Source organism: Leucoraja erinacea, chromosome 10 (assembly GCF_028641065.1).
Source record: "Leucoraja erinacea ecotype New England chromosome 10, Leri_hhj_1, whole genome shotgun sequence".
In the NCBI taxonomy this organism is placed as follows: Eukaryota; Metazoa; Chordata; class Chondrichthyes; order Rajiformes; family Rajidae; genus Leucoraja; species Leucoraja erinaceus.
The window spans coordinates 6,025,766-6,042,178 of record NC_073386.1 but is presented as its reverse complement, the minus strand read 5'-3'; the positions used below and the strand labels follow the sequence as shown (position 1 = coordinate 6,042,178).

At 47.0% G+C, this 16,413-nt stretch overlaps 1 protein-coding gene across 1 annotated transcript in view; it reads left to right on the top strand.

Annotated features, from left to right (window-relative positions):
• Nucleotides 1-6,562: 6,562 nt before the first annotated feature.
• Nucleotides 6,563-16,413, top strand: part of LOC129700726 (uncharacterized) — a 227,098-nt gene continuing 217,247 nt past the window's right edge. The window contains exon 1 of the mRNA XM_055641346.1: nucleotides 6,563-6,860. Within this exon, the coding sequence (XP_055497321.1) occupies nucleotides 6,794-6,860 (67 nt within the window). The 5' untranslated portion in view covers nucleotides 6,563-6,793. The remainder of the gene's footprint in view (nucleotides 6,861-16,413) is intronic.

Here is a 16,413-nt window from a genome sequence, read left to right as displayed (position 1 = left end):
ATGGCAGAGTAGAATCGATGGGCTGAATGGCCTAAATCTGCTGCTATCAGCTATCCTCCGGCACTTTGCTCAAGATTCCAACACCTGCAGTTTCTTGTGTCTCGAGTTTAAAGTCTGGTCATTTCCTGCCACTGTTATTTGTGACGTGCAAATTAAATGCTTGGTCCAATGCATCAGAGTCCAATGTTATGCAATTTCCACTCAGTTCAGGAGCGCTGTTCTGGTTTGCTGCTCTGGGTCTCGATGTGCACACTGTTGTTCTGTGGTCTTCCAGCTTATGTGGCATCTTGTAGGGCGGTGGAGGCCGGTTCTCTGGATACTTTCAAGAGAGAGCTAGATAGGGCTCTTAAAGATAGAGGAGTCAGGGGATATGGGGAGAAAGCAGGAACGGGGTACTGATTGTGAATGATCAGCCATGATCACATTGAATGGCGGTGCTGGCTTGAATGGCCGAATGGCCTACTCCTGCGCCTATTGTCTATTGTCCATTGTCTCCTTAAATGAACAAGTGCACCTATTTATTATATCTACAACAAAAACTCAACCCACTGGCACACACATGGTTTATTTTTATTTTTAGATTAGTTTAGTTTAGTTTAGAGATACAGCGCGGAAACAGGCCCTTCAGCCCACCAAGTCCGCACCGACCAGCGATCCCGGCACATTAACACTACCCTACACACACTAGGGGCAATTTACACTTATATCAAGCCAATTTACCTACGAACCCGTACATCTTTGGAATGTGGGAGGAAACCGAAGATCTCGGAGAAAACCACACGGTCACGGGGAGAACGTACAAACTCCGTACAGACAGCACCCGTAGTCGGGATCCAACCCGGGTCTCTGGCGCTGTGAGGCAGTAACTCTACCGCTGCGCCACCGTGCCGCCCCGAGGTACAGTGAAAAGCTTTTGTCGCGCGCTAACCAGTCAGCGGAAAGACAATGCGTGATTACAATCGAGCCATTCACAGTGTACAGTTTCATGATAAAGGATAAAGTCCGATCAAAGATAGTGCGAGGGTCACCGATGAGGTAGATAGTAGTTCATGACCGCTCTCTGGTTGCTTTAAGATGTCAGTTACCTGGTAACAGCTGGGAAGAAACTGTCCCTGAATCTGTAGGTGTGCGTTTTCACACTTCTGTACCTTTTGCCTGATGGGAGAGGGGAGAAGAGGGAGTGGTCAGGTTGTGACTCATCCTTGATTATGCTGCTGGCCTTGCCGAGGCAAACGGAGTCAATGGAAGGGAGGTTGGCTCCATTTGCTCACTGTATCTCTGGGCTGGAGCCTTCTCTGCTGGATTTTAACAGCGGACGGCCATTATCTTTGTAACTCAGCGGGACAGGCAGAATCTCTGGAGAGAAGGAATGGGTGACGTTTTGGGTCGGGACCCTATCGTCAGACGTCACCCATTCCTTCTCCCCAGAGATGCTGCCTGTCCCGCTGAGTTACTCCAGCTTTTTGTGTCTATCTCCGGTTTAAACCAGCATCTGCAGTCCCTTCCCGGCCTGCATTGTTATCTTTGTGTTTGGCAATGGATGGAATTCCGTGGAGAACTCTATCAATGCCACCACATGGTTGCTTGTCGTTTGGCCTGTTCTCTGACTCCTTGTTCGGAATTTATAGCTCTACGCTATCTCAAGCGATTGTGGGCCCAGATAACCCTCCAGTTTCTGCATTACCTCTGTGCAAAGAAGACCTTTGACTTTTTTTCCTGGGAGTGAGATTAGTAAGCATGCAAAAGGTCTTCATGAATAAAGTAGTTTTCTTTCACTTTCGAGCATTAGCATTCAGCGCCTGCACGCTCCCTATTTGATCTTCTACTGACAAGAATATTGCCGGCCGCAGAAAGAGCCTTTTCATCCTCTCCACGTAAGCTGTGAAAGACTCATGTGCTCAATTATACATCTGTTGGCCGTCAATGTATCTTATCTGTACGGGCTGGTTATAATCTGGGGCGGCACGGTGGCGCAGTGGTAGAGTTGCTGCCTGACAGCGCCAGAGACCCAGGTTCGGTCCTGACTATGTGTGCTGTCAATAGACAATAGGTGCAGGAGCAGGCCATTTCGCCCTTTGAGCCAGCACCGCCATTCAACGTGATCATGGCTGATCATCCCCAATCAGTACCCCGTTCCTGCCTTCTCCCCATATCCCCTGACTCCGCTATTTTTAAGAGCCCTATCTCTTGAAAGCATCCAGAGAACCTGCCTGCACCGCCCTCTGAGGCAGAGAATTCCACAGACTCACCACTCTCTGTGAGAAAAAGTGTTTCCTCGTCTCCGTTCTAAATGGCTTAAGGGCCTGTCCCACGAGCATGCGACAAGCCCAACCTAAAGGGCCGGTCCCACCACCATGCGCCTGCATGTTGCAAGCACAACCTAACCAGAAGCGGGAGCGGTGCGGAGGTCGAGTGAGTGACACAGCGTCGTGGCGGCTGCGGGCCGGCAGGCCGTTGCCGCTCGGAATTTTTAAACACGGTCAGTTTTTCGGAGCCCCGCGCGATGTCGAGACCTGCTCCACACAACTCCATACGGCGCCGGCGATCGAAATGGGACCAACCCCGCGAGGCCGTACGGCTCAAGCGACCACGTTAGGTCACGCTTGCCGCATGCAGGCGCATGCTGATGGGACCGGCCCTTTAGGTCGCGCTTGCCGCATGCAGGTCGCATGCTCGTGTGACAGGCCCTTTACTCCTTATTCTTAAACTGTGGCCCCTGGTTCTGGACTCCCCCAATATGTTTCCTACCTCTAGTGTGTCCAAGCCTATATATGTTTCAATGAGATATCCTCTCATCCTCTTAAACTCCAGAGTGTACAAGCCCAGCTGTTCCATTCTCTCAGCATATGACAGTCCCACCATCCTGGGAATTAACCTTGTAAACCTATGCTGCACTCCCTCAATAGCAAGAATGTCCTTCCTTAAATTAGGGGACCAAAACTGCACACAATACTCCAGGTGCGGTCTCACTAGGGCTCTGTACAACTGTCTGTACAGAGTTTGTAGGTTCTCCCGTGACCAGCGTGCGTTTTCTCCGAGAACTTCGGTTTCCTCCCGCACACCAAAGACGTGCTGGTTTTCAGGTTCATTGGCTTGGTATGAAATGTAAATTGTCCCTAGAGCATATAGGACAGTGTTAATGTGCGGGGATCGCTGGTCGATGCGGATTCGGTGGTCCGAAGAGCCTGTTTCCGCGCTGTATCTCTAAACTAAACTAAACTAAACTATCCTGTTTGCAACATAAAATGTAGACACAAAAATGCTGGAGTAACTCAGCACTCCAGGCAGCATCTGTGGAGAAAAAGATTAGGTGATATTTCGGGTCGAGATCCATCTTGAGGGGAATGGAAACAAAAGATGTAGACGGTGATATAGAGATATAGAACAAATGAATGAAAGATGAGCAAAAAAGTAATGATAACAGAGGATAGGTGGAGCCCACAATGGTCCATTGTTGGCTGGAGGGCTAGGTGATAAGGAGTTATGCAGACAGTGAAACTCTACAGGACGACAGTGGAACTGGTGCGATAACTTGGGTGGGGGGGAGGGACGGAGAAAGTGGGGACGTGGGGGTTACATGAAGTTAGAGAAATCAATATTCCTACCGCTGGGTTGTAAGCTGCCCAAACAAGAATATGAGGTGTTGTTCCTCCAATTTGCGTGTGGCCTCACCCTGACAATGGAGGAGACCCAGGACAGAAAGGTCAGTGTGGGAATGGGACATAAAGGTGTCTTCAAGGCTTTTTGTGTTTAATTATCTTATAATCAGCCTCTCCTCCCACTACAGACTAAGCAACAGCCATTTTTTTAATTTCATTGAGGCTGCCCACACATTTTATTCACCCATGATAGACCTCTCTGATTTAGAGGACCTAAGGACCGGTGTTAGTGACAGGGATCAGAAATACTCAGTGATCGGATCAAAGAGTTTCTTCAACTTATTATTTTTCTACTTTGGGTCCAGATATGCATTGGAGTCATAGAGTGATACAGCATAGAAACAAGCCCTTCGGTCCAACTTGCCCTCACCGGCCAACATGTCCCATCTTCACTAGTCCCACCTGCCCGCATTTGGCCCGTATCACTCCAAACCTGCCCTATCCATGTACCTGTCTAACTGTTTCTTAAAACAGTTGGGATAGTCCCTGCCTCAACTACCTCCTCTGGCAGCTTGCACCTACCTTCAGTTTAAACCAGCACCTGCAGTTCCTTCCTACACATAGAACCATGTCAATTGGTCGGCATGGAATTGATGGGCTGAAAGGCCTGTTTACATGGTGTAGATATGTTACAATACTTACCTTCAGCGGCGCTGCAATTCTGCCACTGGCCGTGTGCGCGGGGGGGGGCGGGGTTAAAACGCGTTTTTTTTGTTACCTTGTCCTGGATTATATTTGGTTGGAGTGCAAGATTTTGCTGAAGAATCATTCCGACGGGCGTTCTGTGTAATTTTTTTTTAAATCGCCCGACAAGTTAATCACTGGAGTAATTTTAAAATCAACTTCTAAAGCCGTCAACGCCGACAACGGGGACGGGTTTCACGTACGGGACAGGTAAAAGAAAGTCGTTTATTTTATGTATAAAAGTGCTCCTTAAGATGCCTTTAATTCACATTTTACGTTGCGAAACTGTGATTTTTTTCCCCCATACGAACCGGCAATATTTTTCATGCCGATATGGGGGTCTAAATTCACTGCAACCGCAACGTTCCAAATGATCGCATTCCAGAAAAACCCATCAACAAGATGATTCAAATGGCCATTCATTTACAGGTATTAAACATTAAATTCCTTCCATTTGGCCTATAAATCCATGACAATGAGATTTAAAAATTATGTTATATTGTGAATTCTTATGTGAATGTTATTTGGACACTTAGGCTATTTAAAAATGTTAATCTATTCTTAAGAAATTGATAAATGTTTAGATCTAGTAATTGAATTTTGTAATTAGCTACAATTAGGTAACTAACTAACTATATGCTTTAATTTCAAGTCATCTAAGTAAGATTGTTTCATATTTGTTTCAGAATGCTTCAATCTATAATAACTGAACATGTCTTTCAGTTCTCTTAATGTTTAAGAAAGTTATGGGCTTTTGACTGTTCTTGATCACAGCTTTTGTGTTAAGTCAATGGAAAAGCAATAGGGAACATGATGCTAATTTCCGAGTATGAAAATGGCCATAACTTTTTTAATACTGAAGATATGAAAGTGAATTAGGTGTCAAATTAAATTTCTTTTTATGCTCTATCTGATGAGATAAATTGCAGACTTGATTTTTTTAATTTTGTAACATTGCTACATGGTGTGTCCCTGAAAATGTAAACTTGGTCATTTAGATGATATGGCAGGATCAATTTTACAACAGTTAACCTGCAAACCTCTCAGGAGTGTGGAAAGAAACCGGAGCACCCGGGGGAAACCCATGCGATCACGGGGAGAACGCACAGAGAGCGCCCGGAGTAAGGACCGAACCCGGGTCCCTAGCGCTGTGAGGCAGCAACTCTACGGCTGCGCCATCGAGCAGAGCTTCACGCGTGTATTTTGGGTGTTGTTTTCTGAGGGGTTGAAACTTTGCAAGCGCTCTGGCCCGGCGTGCCAGGAATGTCGGTGCAAATGACTTCCAGCTGCTCAATCCCCACTCTGCATCGGCAAAGGAACAAACAACGTCATTGTGTGTGAGTGGGGGGGTGGGGAGAGAGAGAGAGAGGAACACCCCCCCCACCACCCCCCCCAGCAGCCGTGGCCAAACAAGTTAAAGCAACTTGTATGTATTTGCCCAGGACAGCAGCTGGAGGTTTAAATCAGCCAGGCGTTGCTGTCGACTCCTGGAACTTCTCGCACAGCCTACTCTTGCAAACTACTGTGTTTGGGTTTTTTTAAAACGCTGATCAGCTGATCGGTTAGTCATGCTCAAACTTCCTGTCAAAACAAATCAGCCCCACGGATGGACTTTCCCTTCAGCTTCCCCTTTGTTACTTAAAGTGGCAGCAGACTGCTTTTCAGTCTTGCAGTTTCAAATGACCACATTAACGTTGGTCGCAGTTGTGACGATCCAAAGTTGTCTGTCCCTGCTCCCCCTCAACTCCATAAGCCACGATATACACTCACACACACACACGGATATATACACACACACGGATATACACACACACACACGGATATATATATATATATATATTCATACACACACACACGGATATATACACTCACAAACACACACACACACACGTATATATATATATATATATACACACACACACGTATATATACACACACACACACACACACGTATATATATATATATACACACACACACACACGTATATATATATATACATACACAAACACACACACACACGGATATATATATACACACACACGTATATATATATACACACAAACACACACACACACACGGATATATATATACACACACACACACACACACACACACACATATATATACACACTCACACACACACACACACACACATATATATATACACACAAACACACACACACACGGATATATACACACACACACACAAACACACACACACACACACACACACACATAAACACACACACACATGACTTGCCACCCCTCCCCAAGTTTTGAAAACCCGCTGATTCACCAGAGCCGTGACTTCAGATTCCTTCTGGGTGAGGTCTGGCACAAGTCATTGGGCAGCGGAGAGGGTGGGGAGGAGAGCAGACAAAACATTGTGCGTGCCCTATTAAGAGTACTGCCAAGAGCCTGAGAGGAAAACGAAAGCGACTCTAAAAGAATGGAGAAGATGAATGGAGTGGAGAGAACCAGTGGCAACAGCTATGAGCCCATGGCCCCGATGCCAGGTAACTCAGCATTCTTTCTCCTCTGTTTTACTCCCAACCAGTTTGATTCTGCAACCTTCCCATCCCTCTAGTGTCCCCCTCCCTGACTCTCAGTCTGATGACGGGTCTCGACCCGAAACGTCACCCATTCCTTCTCTCCAGAGATGCTGCCTGTCCCGCTGAGTTACTCCTGCATTCTGTGACCATCTTCGGTGTAAAACCAGCATCTGCAGGTCCTTCCTACACATAGTTTTAGTTTAGTTTAGTTTTAGTGTCACGTGTACCGAGGTACAGTGAAACGTTTTATAATTGCGTGCTATTCAATCAGCGGATTACAAGCCATCCACAGTGTATTGATAGAAGATAAAGGGAATAACGTTCAGTGCAAGATTAAAAATAGCCCAAGGGTCTCCATTGAGGTAGGTGATAGTTCAGGAATGCTGTCTTGGTGATAGGATGTTTCAGTTGCCTGACAACAGCTGTGTAGAAATGTCCCTGAATCTGGAGGACTGCCTTGAACAAGTCTTTTTAAACAGACCTGAAGTAGCTACATAAGTTTGTAAATGATAGGAGTAGAATTAGGGGCATTCGGCCCATCAAGTCTACTCCGCCATTCAACCCTGGGTGATCTATCTCTCCCTCCCAACCCCATTCTCCTGCCTTCTCCCCAAAACTTCTGACACCCGTACTAATCAAGAATCTATCTATCTCTGCCCCAAAAGTATCCACTGACGGCCTCCTTAGGCTTCTGTGGCAAAGAATTCCACAGATTCGCCACACTATAACTAAAGAAATTTCTCCTCATCTTCCTAAAAGAACGTCCTTTAATTATGACGCTACGACCTCTAGTCCTAGACTCTCCGACTGGCGGAAACATCCTCTCCACATCTATGTGTTTAAGAAGGAACTACAGATGCTGGAAAATTGAAGGTACACAAAAATGCTGGAAAACTCAACGGGTGCAGCAGCATCTATGGAGCGATGGAGATAGGCAACGTTTCGGGTCGAAACGTTGCCTATCTCCTTCGCTCCATAGATGCTGCTGCACCTGCTGAGTTCTCCAGCATTTTTGTGTACTCTCCACATCTATCCAAGCCTTGCACTATTCTGTATGTTTCAATGAGATCACCTCCCCACCCCTGATTTTTCTATACTCCAGCTCATCACAGTTTAACCTACTCATTCCTGGGATCATTCCTGGAGACCCCCTCTGGACCCTCTCCAGAGCCAGCACATCCTTCCTCAGATATGGTGCCCAAAATTTGCTCACAATATTCCAAATGCGGCCTGACCAGCGCCTCATAGAGCCTCAGCTTTACATCCCTGCTTTTGTATACAATACAATACATAGAAACATAGAAAATAGGGGCAGGAGTAGGCCATTCGGCCCTTCGAGCCTGCACCGCCATTCAATATGATCATGGCTGATCATCCAACTCAGTATCCTGTACCTGCCTTCTCTCCATACCCCCTGATCCCTTTAGCCACAAGGGCCACATCTAACTCCCTCTTAAATATAACCAATGAACTGGCCTCAACTACCTTCTGTGGCAGAGAGTTCCAGAGACTCGCCACTCTCTGCGTGAAAAATGTTTTTCTCATCTCGGTCCTAAAGGATTTCACCTTTATCCTTAAACTGTGACCCCTTGTCCTGGACTTCCCCAATATCGAGAACAATTTGCCTGCATCTAGCCTGTCCAACCCCCTAAGAATTTTGTAAGTTTCTATAAGATCCCCCCTCAATCTTCTAAATTCTAGCGAGTACAAGCCGAGTCTATCCAGTCTTTCTTCATATGAAAGTCCTGACATCCCAGGAGTCAGTCTGGTGAACCTTCTCTGTACTCCCTCTAAGGCAAGAATGTCTTTCCTCAGATTTGAAGACCAAAACTGTACACAATACTCCAGGTGTGGTCTCACCAAGACCCTGTACAACTGCAGTAGAACCTCCCTGCTCCTATACTCAAATCCTTTTGCTATGAATGCTAACATACTATTCGCTTTTTTCACTGCCTGCTGCACTTGCATGCCTACTTTTAATGACTGGTGTACCATGACACCCAGGTCTCGTTGCATCTCCCTTTTTCCTAATCGGCCACCATCTATATATGCGCATAAACATGTCAGAAAATCATGTCTATTTTCCCTGGTAAGCTAGTGGAAGTAAATGGATATCATCTGGCAGAGATAGAGCCAGAGGGATCCCTATTCACAGTTAATGGACCCACAGCACATCAGAGGAAGAGGTCTTTCCTCAATGATTGTTGCCCAACATAGGATGCTGTGTTGGTACATTGAGTTTGTGACATGTTTACAGACGCCCACATTTCCAAACGTTCTTGTGCAGCCATTTAAAAAAAAATATATATATATTTATTTTAATTTCACTGTTCAGTTTACTTTCACTATTCCGTTTATTAGAAACTTTTGTACATTGTTCAGACTGCACAGTCAATGGATCATTGTGTCGTATGCCCCTGTCCCACTTAGGAAACGTGAACGGAAACCTCTGGAGACTTTGCGCCTCACCCGAGGTTTCCGTGCGGTTCCCGGGGGTTTTTGTCAGTCTCCCCTAATGGTCGAAAGTAGTTTCCGCTTCTTCTATGTTCCGGCGATTATTTCAAAAAATTCAAAACCGGCCGCGACTAAAAATAGGTTGCAGGTGGTTGCCGGAGGTTGCAGGTAGTGGAAGGTAAGACCTGCAACCTCCAACAACCACCTACAACTAGCTTCGCAACCGGCTTCGACTAAAAAAAAAAAAAAAAATACCGATTTTTAAAACGGCAACCATATTTTTAGTCGTGGCCGGTTTTGAATTTTTTGAAATAATCGCCGGGAACTATAAGAAGGAGCGGAAACCACTTTCGACCATTAGGGAGACTGACAAAAACCTCCGGGAACCGCATGGAAACCTTGGGTGGGGCGCAAAGTCTCCAGAGGTTTCCGTTCAGGTTTCCTAAGTGGGACAGGGGCATAACTTAAATGCATCAGAGATTATAGGTAGACAAAAATGCTGGAGAAACTCAGCGGGTGAGGCAGCATCTAGATGCTGCCTCACCCGCTGCGTTTCTCCAGCATTTTTGTCTACCTTCTATTTTTCCAGCGTCAGAGATTATGATCTGTGCCTCCCTCTCTCCTCCTTTTAATCCCTCCCCTCCCCCTCCTATATACTCATCTGCTCCTTAAATTCATTGGCTATATATCATTGGCTATATTTAAGAGGGAGTTAGATGTGGCCCTTGTGGCTAAGGGGATCAGAGGGTGTGGAGAGAAGGCAGGTACGGGATACTGAGTTGGATGATCAGCCATGATCATATTGAATGGCGGTGCAGACTCGAAGGGCCGAATGGCCTACTCCTGCACCTAATTTCTATGTTTCTATGTCTATTCAGTCATTTTAATTCTACGTCCATTTCTTGGTCGTAGTAAATTCCACAGCCTCATCATCCTTATCTTGGTAAGGTAGCTCCTAAAATCTAGGATCCATGAAGGACTGCACGGGGTGGAATTTGAATCTCCCAAAACCTCTTTTTGTGTTCATAAGGTCGTAAGGAATAGAAATACAATTAGGCCCATCAAGTCTACTTCCCCAACATCGGGAACAATCTTCCTGCATCTAGCCTGTCCAACCCCTTAAGAAGTTTCTGCCTTATCTGTTGCTGCCTTATCTATGATTCAGGTGATAGAGTAACCATAGCAGGTTCTATGGGAAGCCAACTTCACTGGACAATTCCTTTCAGTCCCCCTAAAGCTATGCTCTATCATACTTGCTGACTGAACACCAAATTTAAGGCCATAAGGTAATTGGCACAGAATTAGGCCATTCTGACCATTGTGTCTACTCCGCCATTCAATCATGGCTGATCTATCTCTCCCTCCTAACCCCATTCTCCTGCCTTCTCCTCATAACCTCTGACACCAGTACTCATCAAGAATCTATCTATCTCTGCCTTTAAATTATCCACTGACTTGGCCTCCACAGCCTTCCATGGCAAAGAATTCCACAGATTTACGACAACCCTCTGACTAAAGAAATTTCTCCTCATCAACTTCCCAAAAGAACGTCCTTTAATTCTGAGGCTGGGGCCTCTGGTCCTAGACTCTCCCACTAGTGGAAACATCCACTCCACATCCACTCTATCCAGGCCACGATCAGCAATGATCTTGTGTCAGCTGCACTTTGTTGTGGTATAGCTTGCAAGCTGAATTCTCTACATCAAGAGTTCCCAACCTGGGGTAAATTTCGCCTACCCAGGGGGTAAATTTGTTAATTCTGGATTAGTACATATATCTTCTCAGTGACTGACTGTGTTTGGTTCTGGTATAAACCGGTATCTGTTAATAAAATAATAATCAATTTTATTTATGGGCGCCTTTCAGGAGTCTCAAGGACACCTTACAAAAATTTAGCAGGTAGAGGAAAAACATGTAAGGGGAATGAAATAAATAGTAGAGACATGACTAGTACACAAAGTAAAGACAGAATTCAATACAAAACACAATATGAGGCAATTAATGCACAGATGAGAAGGGGAGGAGGACGTGGGGCTAAGGATAGGCAGAGGTGAAGAGATGGGTCTTGAGGCGGGACTGGAAGATGGTGAGGGACACGGAATTGCGGATCAGTTGGGGGAGGGAGTTCCAGAGCCTGGGAGCTGCCCTGGAGAAGGCTCTGTCCCCAAAACTGCGGAGGTTGGACTTGTGGATGGAGAGGAGACCGGCTGATGTGGATCTGAGGGACCGTGAGGGTTGGTAGGGGGAGAGGAGGTCAGTGAGATATGGGGGGGGGCCAGATGGTGGAGGGCTTTGTAGGTGAGGATCAGGATTTTGTAGTTGATCCGGTGGGAGATGGGAAGCCAGTGAAGTTGTTTGAGGACTGGAGTGATGGGATGCCAGGATTTGGTGTGGGTGATGAGTCGGGCGGCTGCGTTCTGGACCAGTTGGAGTCGGTTGATGTAGGTGGAGCTGATGCCAAGGAGAAGTGAGTTGCAGTAGTCCAGTCGGGAGGAGATGAAGGCATGGATGAGTCTTTCAGCAGCGGGAGGTGTGAGAGAGGGTCTGAGTTTGGCAATGTTGCGGAGATGAAAGAAGGAGGTTTTAATGACATGGCGGATGTGAGGGCAAGGGAGAGGGTGGAATCCAAGATTACGCCAAGGTTGCGGGCCTGGGGAGATGGGGAGACAGTGGTGCCGTCGATGGTGAGAGTGAGGTTATTGATTTTGCTGAGTGTGGCTTTGGAGCCTATGAGGAGGAATTCTGTCTTATCGCTATTGAGTTTGAGGAAATTATGTTGCATCCAGGTTTTTATAGCTGACAAACAGGAGTTGATATGGGAGAGGGTGGGGGGGTTGTGGGGGGATTTGGTGCCAAGGTAGATCTGGGTGTCGTCAGCGTAACAGTGGAAGTCCAGGTTGAAGTGGCGGAGTATCTGACCAAGGGGGAGGATGTAGATGATGAAGAGAAGGGGGCCGAGTACGGATCCTTGGGGAACGCCTTGAGTGACTGTGGCTGTAGCAGAGGTTGTGGTTGTGGAGAGAGATGAAGTGGGATCTGTTGGAAAGGTAGGAACGGAGCCAGCTGAGTGTAGAGCCTTCAATGCCGAGGTCTTTGAGTCTGGTGAGCAGGATGTTATGGTTCACTGTATCGAAGGCTGTGCTCGGGTCGAGGAGGATGAGGATGTTGAGGGAACCGGCGTCAGCAGAGGTGAGGAGGTCGTCGAGGACTTTGAGGAGAGCAGTTTCTGTGCTATGGAGGGGGCGAAAGCCAGACTGTTCATCATTCGTTGTTAATGAATAAGTGAAATAACATTGTTGTGTGCTATTAATCAATCAATCAACCTTTATTGTCATCTTGCAAGCAACAGTTGTACAGTGCAAAATGAAAAGACGTTTCCCAGTGAATAGCGGAGCATCGCACATGAAATTTAAAACATTTCACACATAATAACACTAAAAACAATCCAGTCCCTGATTGAACAGTATAAATAGTTAAAAGCAGGTAAAAACACAATGTTAAAATACAATAAACCAATCATAAAAAATGTCCGGGGCAGCTGATTTGAGTGGCCAGTGCCAGTTATTAAAGTGTCCGTGCCAGCCGCAGAATCAAGTGACTGTGAGTACAGAGTGACTGTTTAGCAGCCTCACAGCCTGTGGTAGGAAGCTGTTTAGCAGTCTTGTAGTCCGGGCTTTGATGCTTCGATATCTCTTGCCTGATGGCAGGAGATCCAGGTGTATGTGGACGGGGTGCAGTTTGTCCTTAGCAATTCTCTGAGCTTTTTTCAGACAGCGGCTCTGGAACAGTTCTTGTACCGAGGGTAGGGAGACGCCAATGATCCTCTCTGCTCCCCTCACTAACCTCTGCAGAGCCTTCCTGTCCGAGCAGTTGCAGGTGCAGTACCACGTATTTATGCAGTACGTGAGTACAGACTCCACCGTGCCCCTGTAGAAAGTATTAAAGTTGCCAGGGGTAAACGGGACGTAAAGGGTCTGGAACCCCTCCACCACATCCATCCCATGAAGCTCCTTCATCAGCTACCCTTCCACCTTGATCTGATGGTGTAACTCTACAGGTATCGAGGCATCTGTTGGCTCGAATAGTGAAAGGTCGGGATAGAGTGGATGTGGAGAAGATGTTTCCACCAGTGGGAGAGTCTAGGACCAGAGGTCAGAGCCTCGGAATTAAAGCACGCTCCTTTAAGAAGGAGATGAGGAGGAATTTCTTTAGTCGGAGGCTGGTGAATCTGTGGAATACATTGCCACAGAAGGCTGTGGAGGCCAAGTCAATAGGTATTTTTAAGGCAGAGATAGATAGATTCTTGATTAGTACGGGTGTCAGAGGTTATGGGGAGAAGGTAGGAGAATGGAGGTTAGGGGGGAAAGATAGATCAGCCATGATTGAATGGCGGCGTAGACGTGATGGGCCGAATGGCCTAATTCTGCGCCTAAGACCTTATGGCCTTAGATTTGGTTGTTCCTTCAGCAAGTATGATAGAGCATAGCTTTAGGGGGACTGAAAGGAATTGTCCAGTGAAGTTGGCTTCCCATAGAACCTGCTATGGTTACTCTATCACCTGAATCACAGATAAGGCAGCAACTCTACCACTGTGCCGCTGGGCTGCGGAGTTTTTTTCCAGCAATGTACATTATACCACGCTCTCACTTTATATGGTGGCCTGATTATTGAAATGCTCTGCTGATCTACAGCTGAGCTCTTATGAATTGCTGAGTCATGGTCCCCGGAGAGTGACATAGCACATGAGCACAAACTAGCTGGAACTCAACCTAGCAAGCTTGGCTGTTACTGCCTGGTCTTTAACTGTTTTATTAGATAAGGGCGTCACACTGGCGCAGCGGTAGAGTTGCTGCCTAACAGCGCCAGGGACCAGGCCTCGATCATGATTACTGGTGCTGTCTGTGCGGAGTTTGTGCGTTCTCCCCGTGACCTGCGTGGGTTTTCACAGGGTGCTCCGGTTTCCTCCCACACTCCAAGGGCGCGCAGGTTTGTAGGTTAATTGGCTCCGTTAAAAATTGTTCCTCGTGTGCAGGATAGCGTTAGGTGTACGGGGATCGCTGGTCGGCGTGGACTCAATGGGCCGAAGGTCCTGTTTCCATTCTGTACCTCTAAACCAAACTAAAAAATAAAAGCTAAAGAAAGAATAGGCAGTCAGAACCTTTATCCCAGGGCAGAAATGTCAAAGGCTGGAGAAGTCGGCGTTAAGGTCAGAGGGGCACCTTTTAAAGGAGATGTGTGGGGCAAGATCAACACACCGAGAGTGGTGGGTGCCTGCAACGTGCTGTCAGGGTTGGTGGTGGAGGCAGTTATGACAGTGGCGGTTATGAGGCTTTTAGACAAGAACGCAGACATGCGGGGAACGGAGGAATATGGATATGGATTACGTGCAGGCAGATATGAGTCCTGGTCTTGGCATCATGTTTGGCACAAACATTTTGGGCCGAAAGGCCTGTTTCTGTGCTGTACCGCGTTCTATGTTCCATGGTACTAATCTACAAAGTGACTAAGATAGACACAAAGTGCTGGAGTAACTCAACGGGTCAGGCAGCATCACCGGAGAAAATAAATAGCCCTTCTTCAGACTGTAAGTAGAGATTTGGGGGGGGGGGGGTTTCCCCGAGTTATTCACAAATTCTCCCGGGTTTTCAAACTCGCAGAATGTTGGTAACGAGTCTGAAGGAGTCCGTGGATATACCGTAGCGGCTCGTTATGCCAGCCGTAAGTACTCTGGGCTTTTTATTTTTACTCGTGGACATTTTTCATCGGGCTGGAAAAAACGTCCCGACTTACCTGATGCCCCGACTACCTACGGCTGGCATAGCGAGCCGCTACGATATATCCATGGACTCCTACGGACTCAGGAAAGTGGGACAGACCCTCAACTGATTCTATTTTTATGCATTCTGGAGCTGAGGAGGAAGACGTACAGGCTGGTTTGCTGCTCAAAGTGTTCCTCCACTGCTGGTGGGTGTTAGTGTGCGGGGCTTGTTGTGGTGACACTGTTGTTGAGTAGCCCAGCACATGCACAGATGTGTGGATAGAATGGATGTGGAGAGGATGTCTCCACTTGCGGGAGAGTCCAGGACCAGAGGCCACGGCCTCAGAATAAATGGACGTTCCTTGAGGAAGGAGAGGAGGAGGAATTTCTTTAGTCAGAGGGTGGTGAATCTGTGCAATTCTTTGCCACAGAAGGCTGTGGAGGCCAAGCCAGTGGATATTTTTAAGGCAGAGATGGATAGATTGTTGACTGGTGCGGGTGCCAGGGGTTATGGGGAGAAGACAGCAGAATGAATGGGGTTGAGAGGGGAAGATGGAAGAGCCACGATTGAATGGCAGAGTAGACTTGACGGGCCAAATGGGTTTTCCCATTTTCTCATCCACTCCCTACGCACTAAGAGGAATTTTACAGAGGCCAATTCCCCCTACAATTTACCTTCAGTTTGATTGTATTCAGATTCAGATTCAATCTTTTTTGTCATTGTGCAGTGTACAGTATAGAGACAAGGAAATGCAGTTAGCATCTCCCAAAGAGCAAACATAGAATAATGAGCAATAAATATATATATACGTACATACAGTAGTAGTAGTGCAATTGTTCTGGGGGAAGAAGTGTCGGGGGGGGGGGGGGGGGGGGGGGGGACCCAAAACGTCACCCATTCCTTCTATCCAGAGATGCTGCCTGTCCTGCTGAAGTTGCTCCAGCTTTTTGTGTCTATCTTCGGTTTTAACCAGCCTCTGCAGTTCCATTCTACACATTCCTAAACTAAACTAGGGACAATTTTTACATCTGTACCAAACCAATGAATCTACAATCCTGTGCGTCTTTGGAGCGTGGGAGGAAACCAGAGAAAACCCACGCGGTCACAAGGAGAATGTACAAAACCCCGTACAGACAGCACCCGCAGTCAGGATCAAACCCGGGTCTCTGGCGCTGTAAAGGGCCTGTCCCACGTGGGCGATTTAGGCAACCGTGGCGACAGTCACTGTCGTGGCATGACTCCGGAAATGCACCCACTTCACAACAACGTCCACGACAAGGAACCACATAGTCGACGTCAACCTA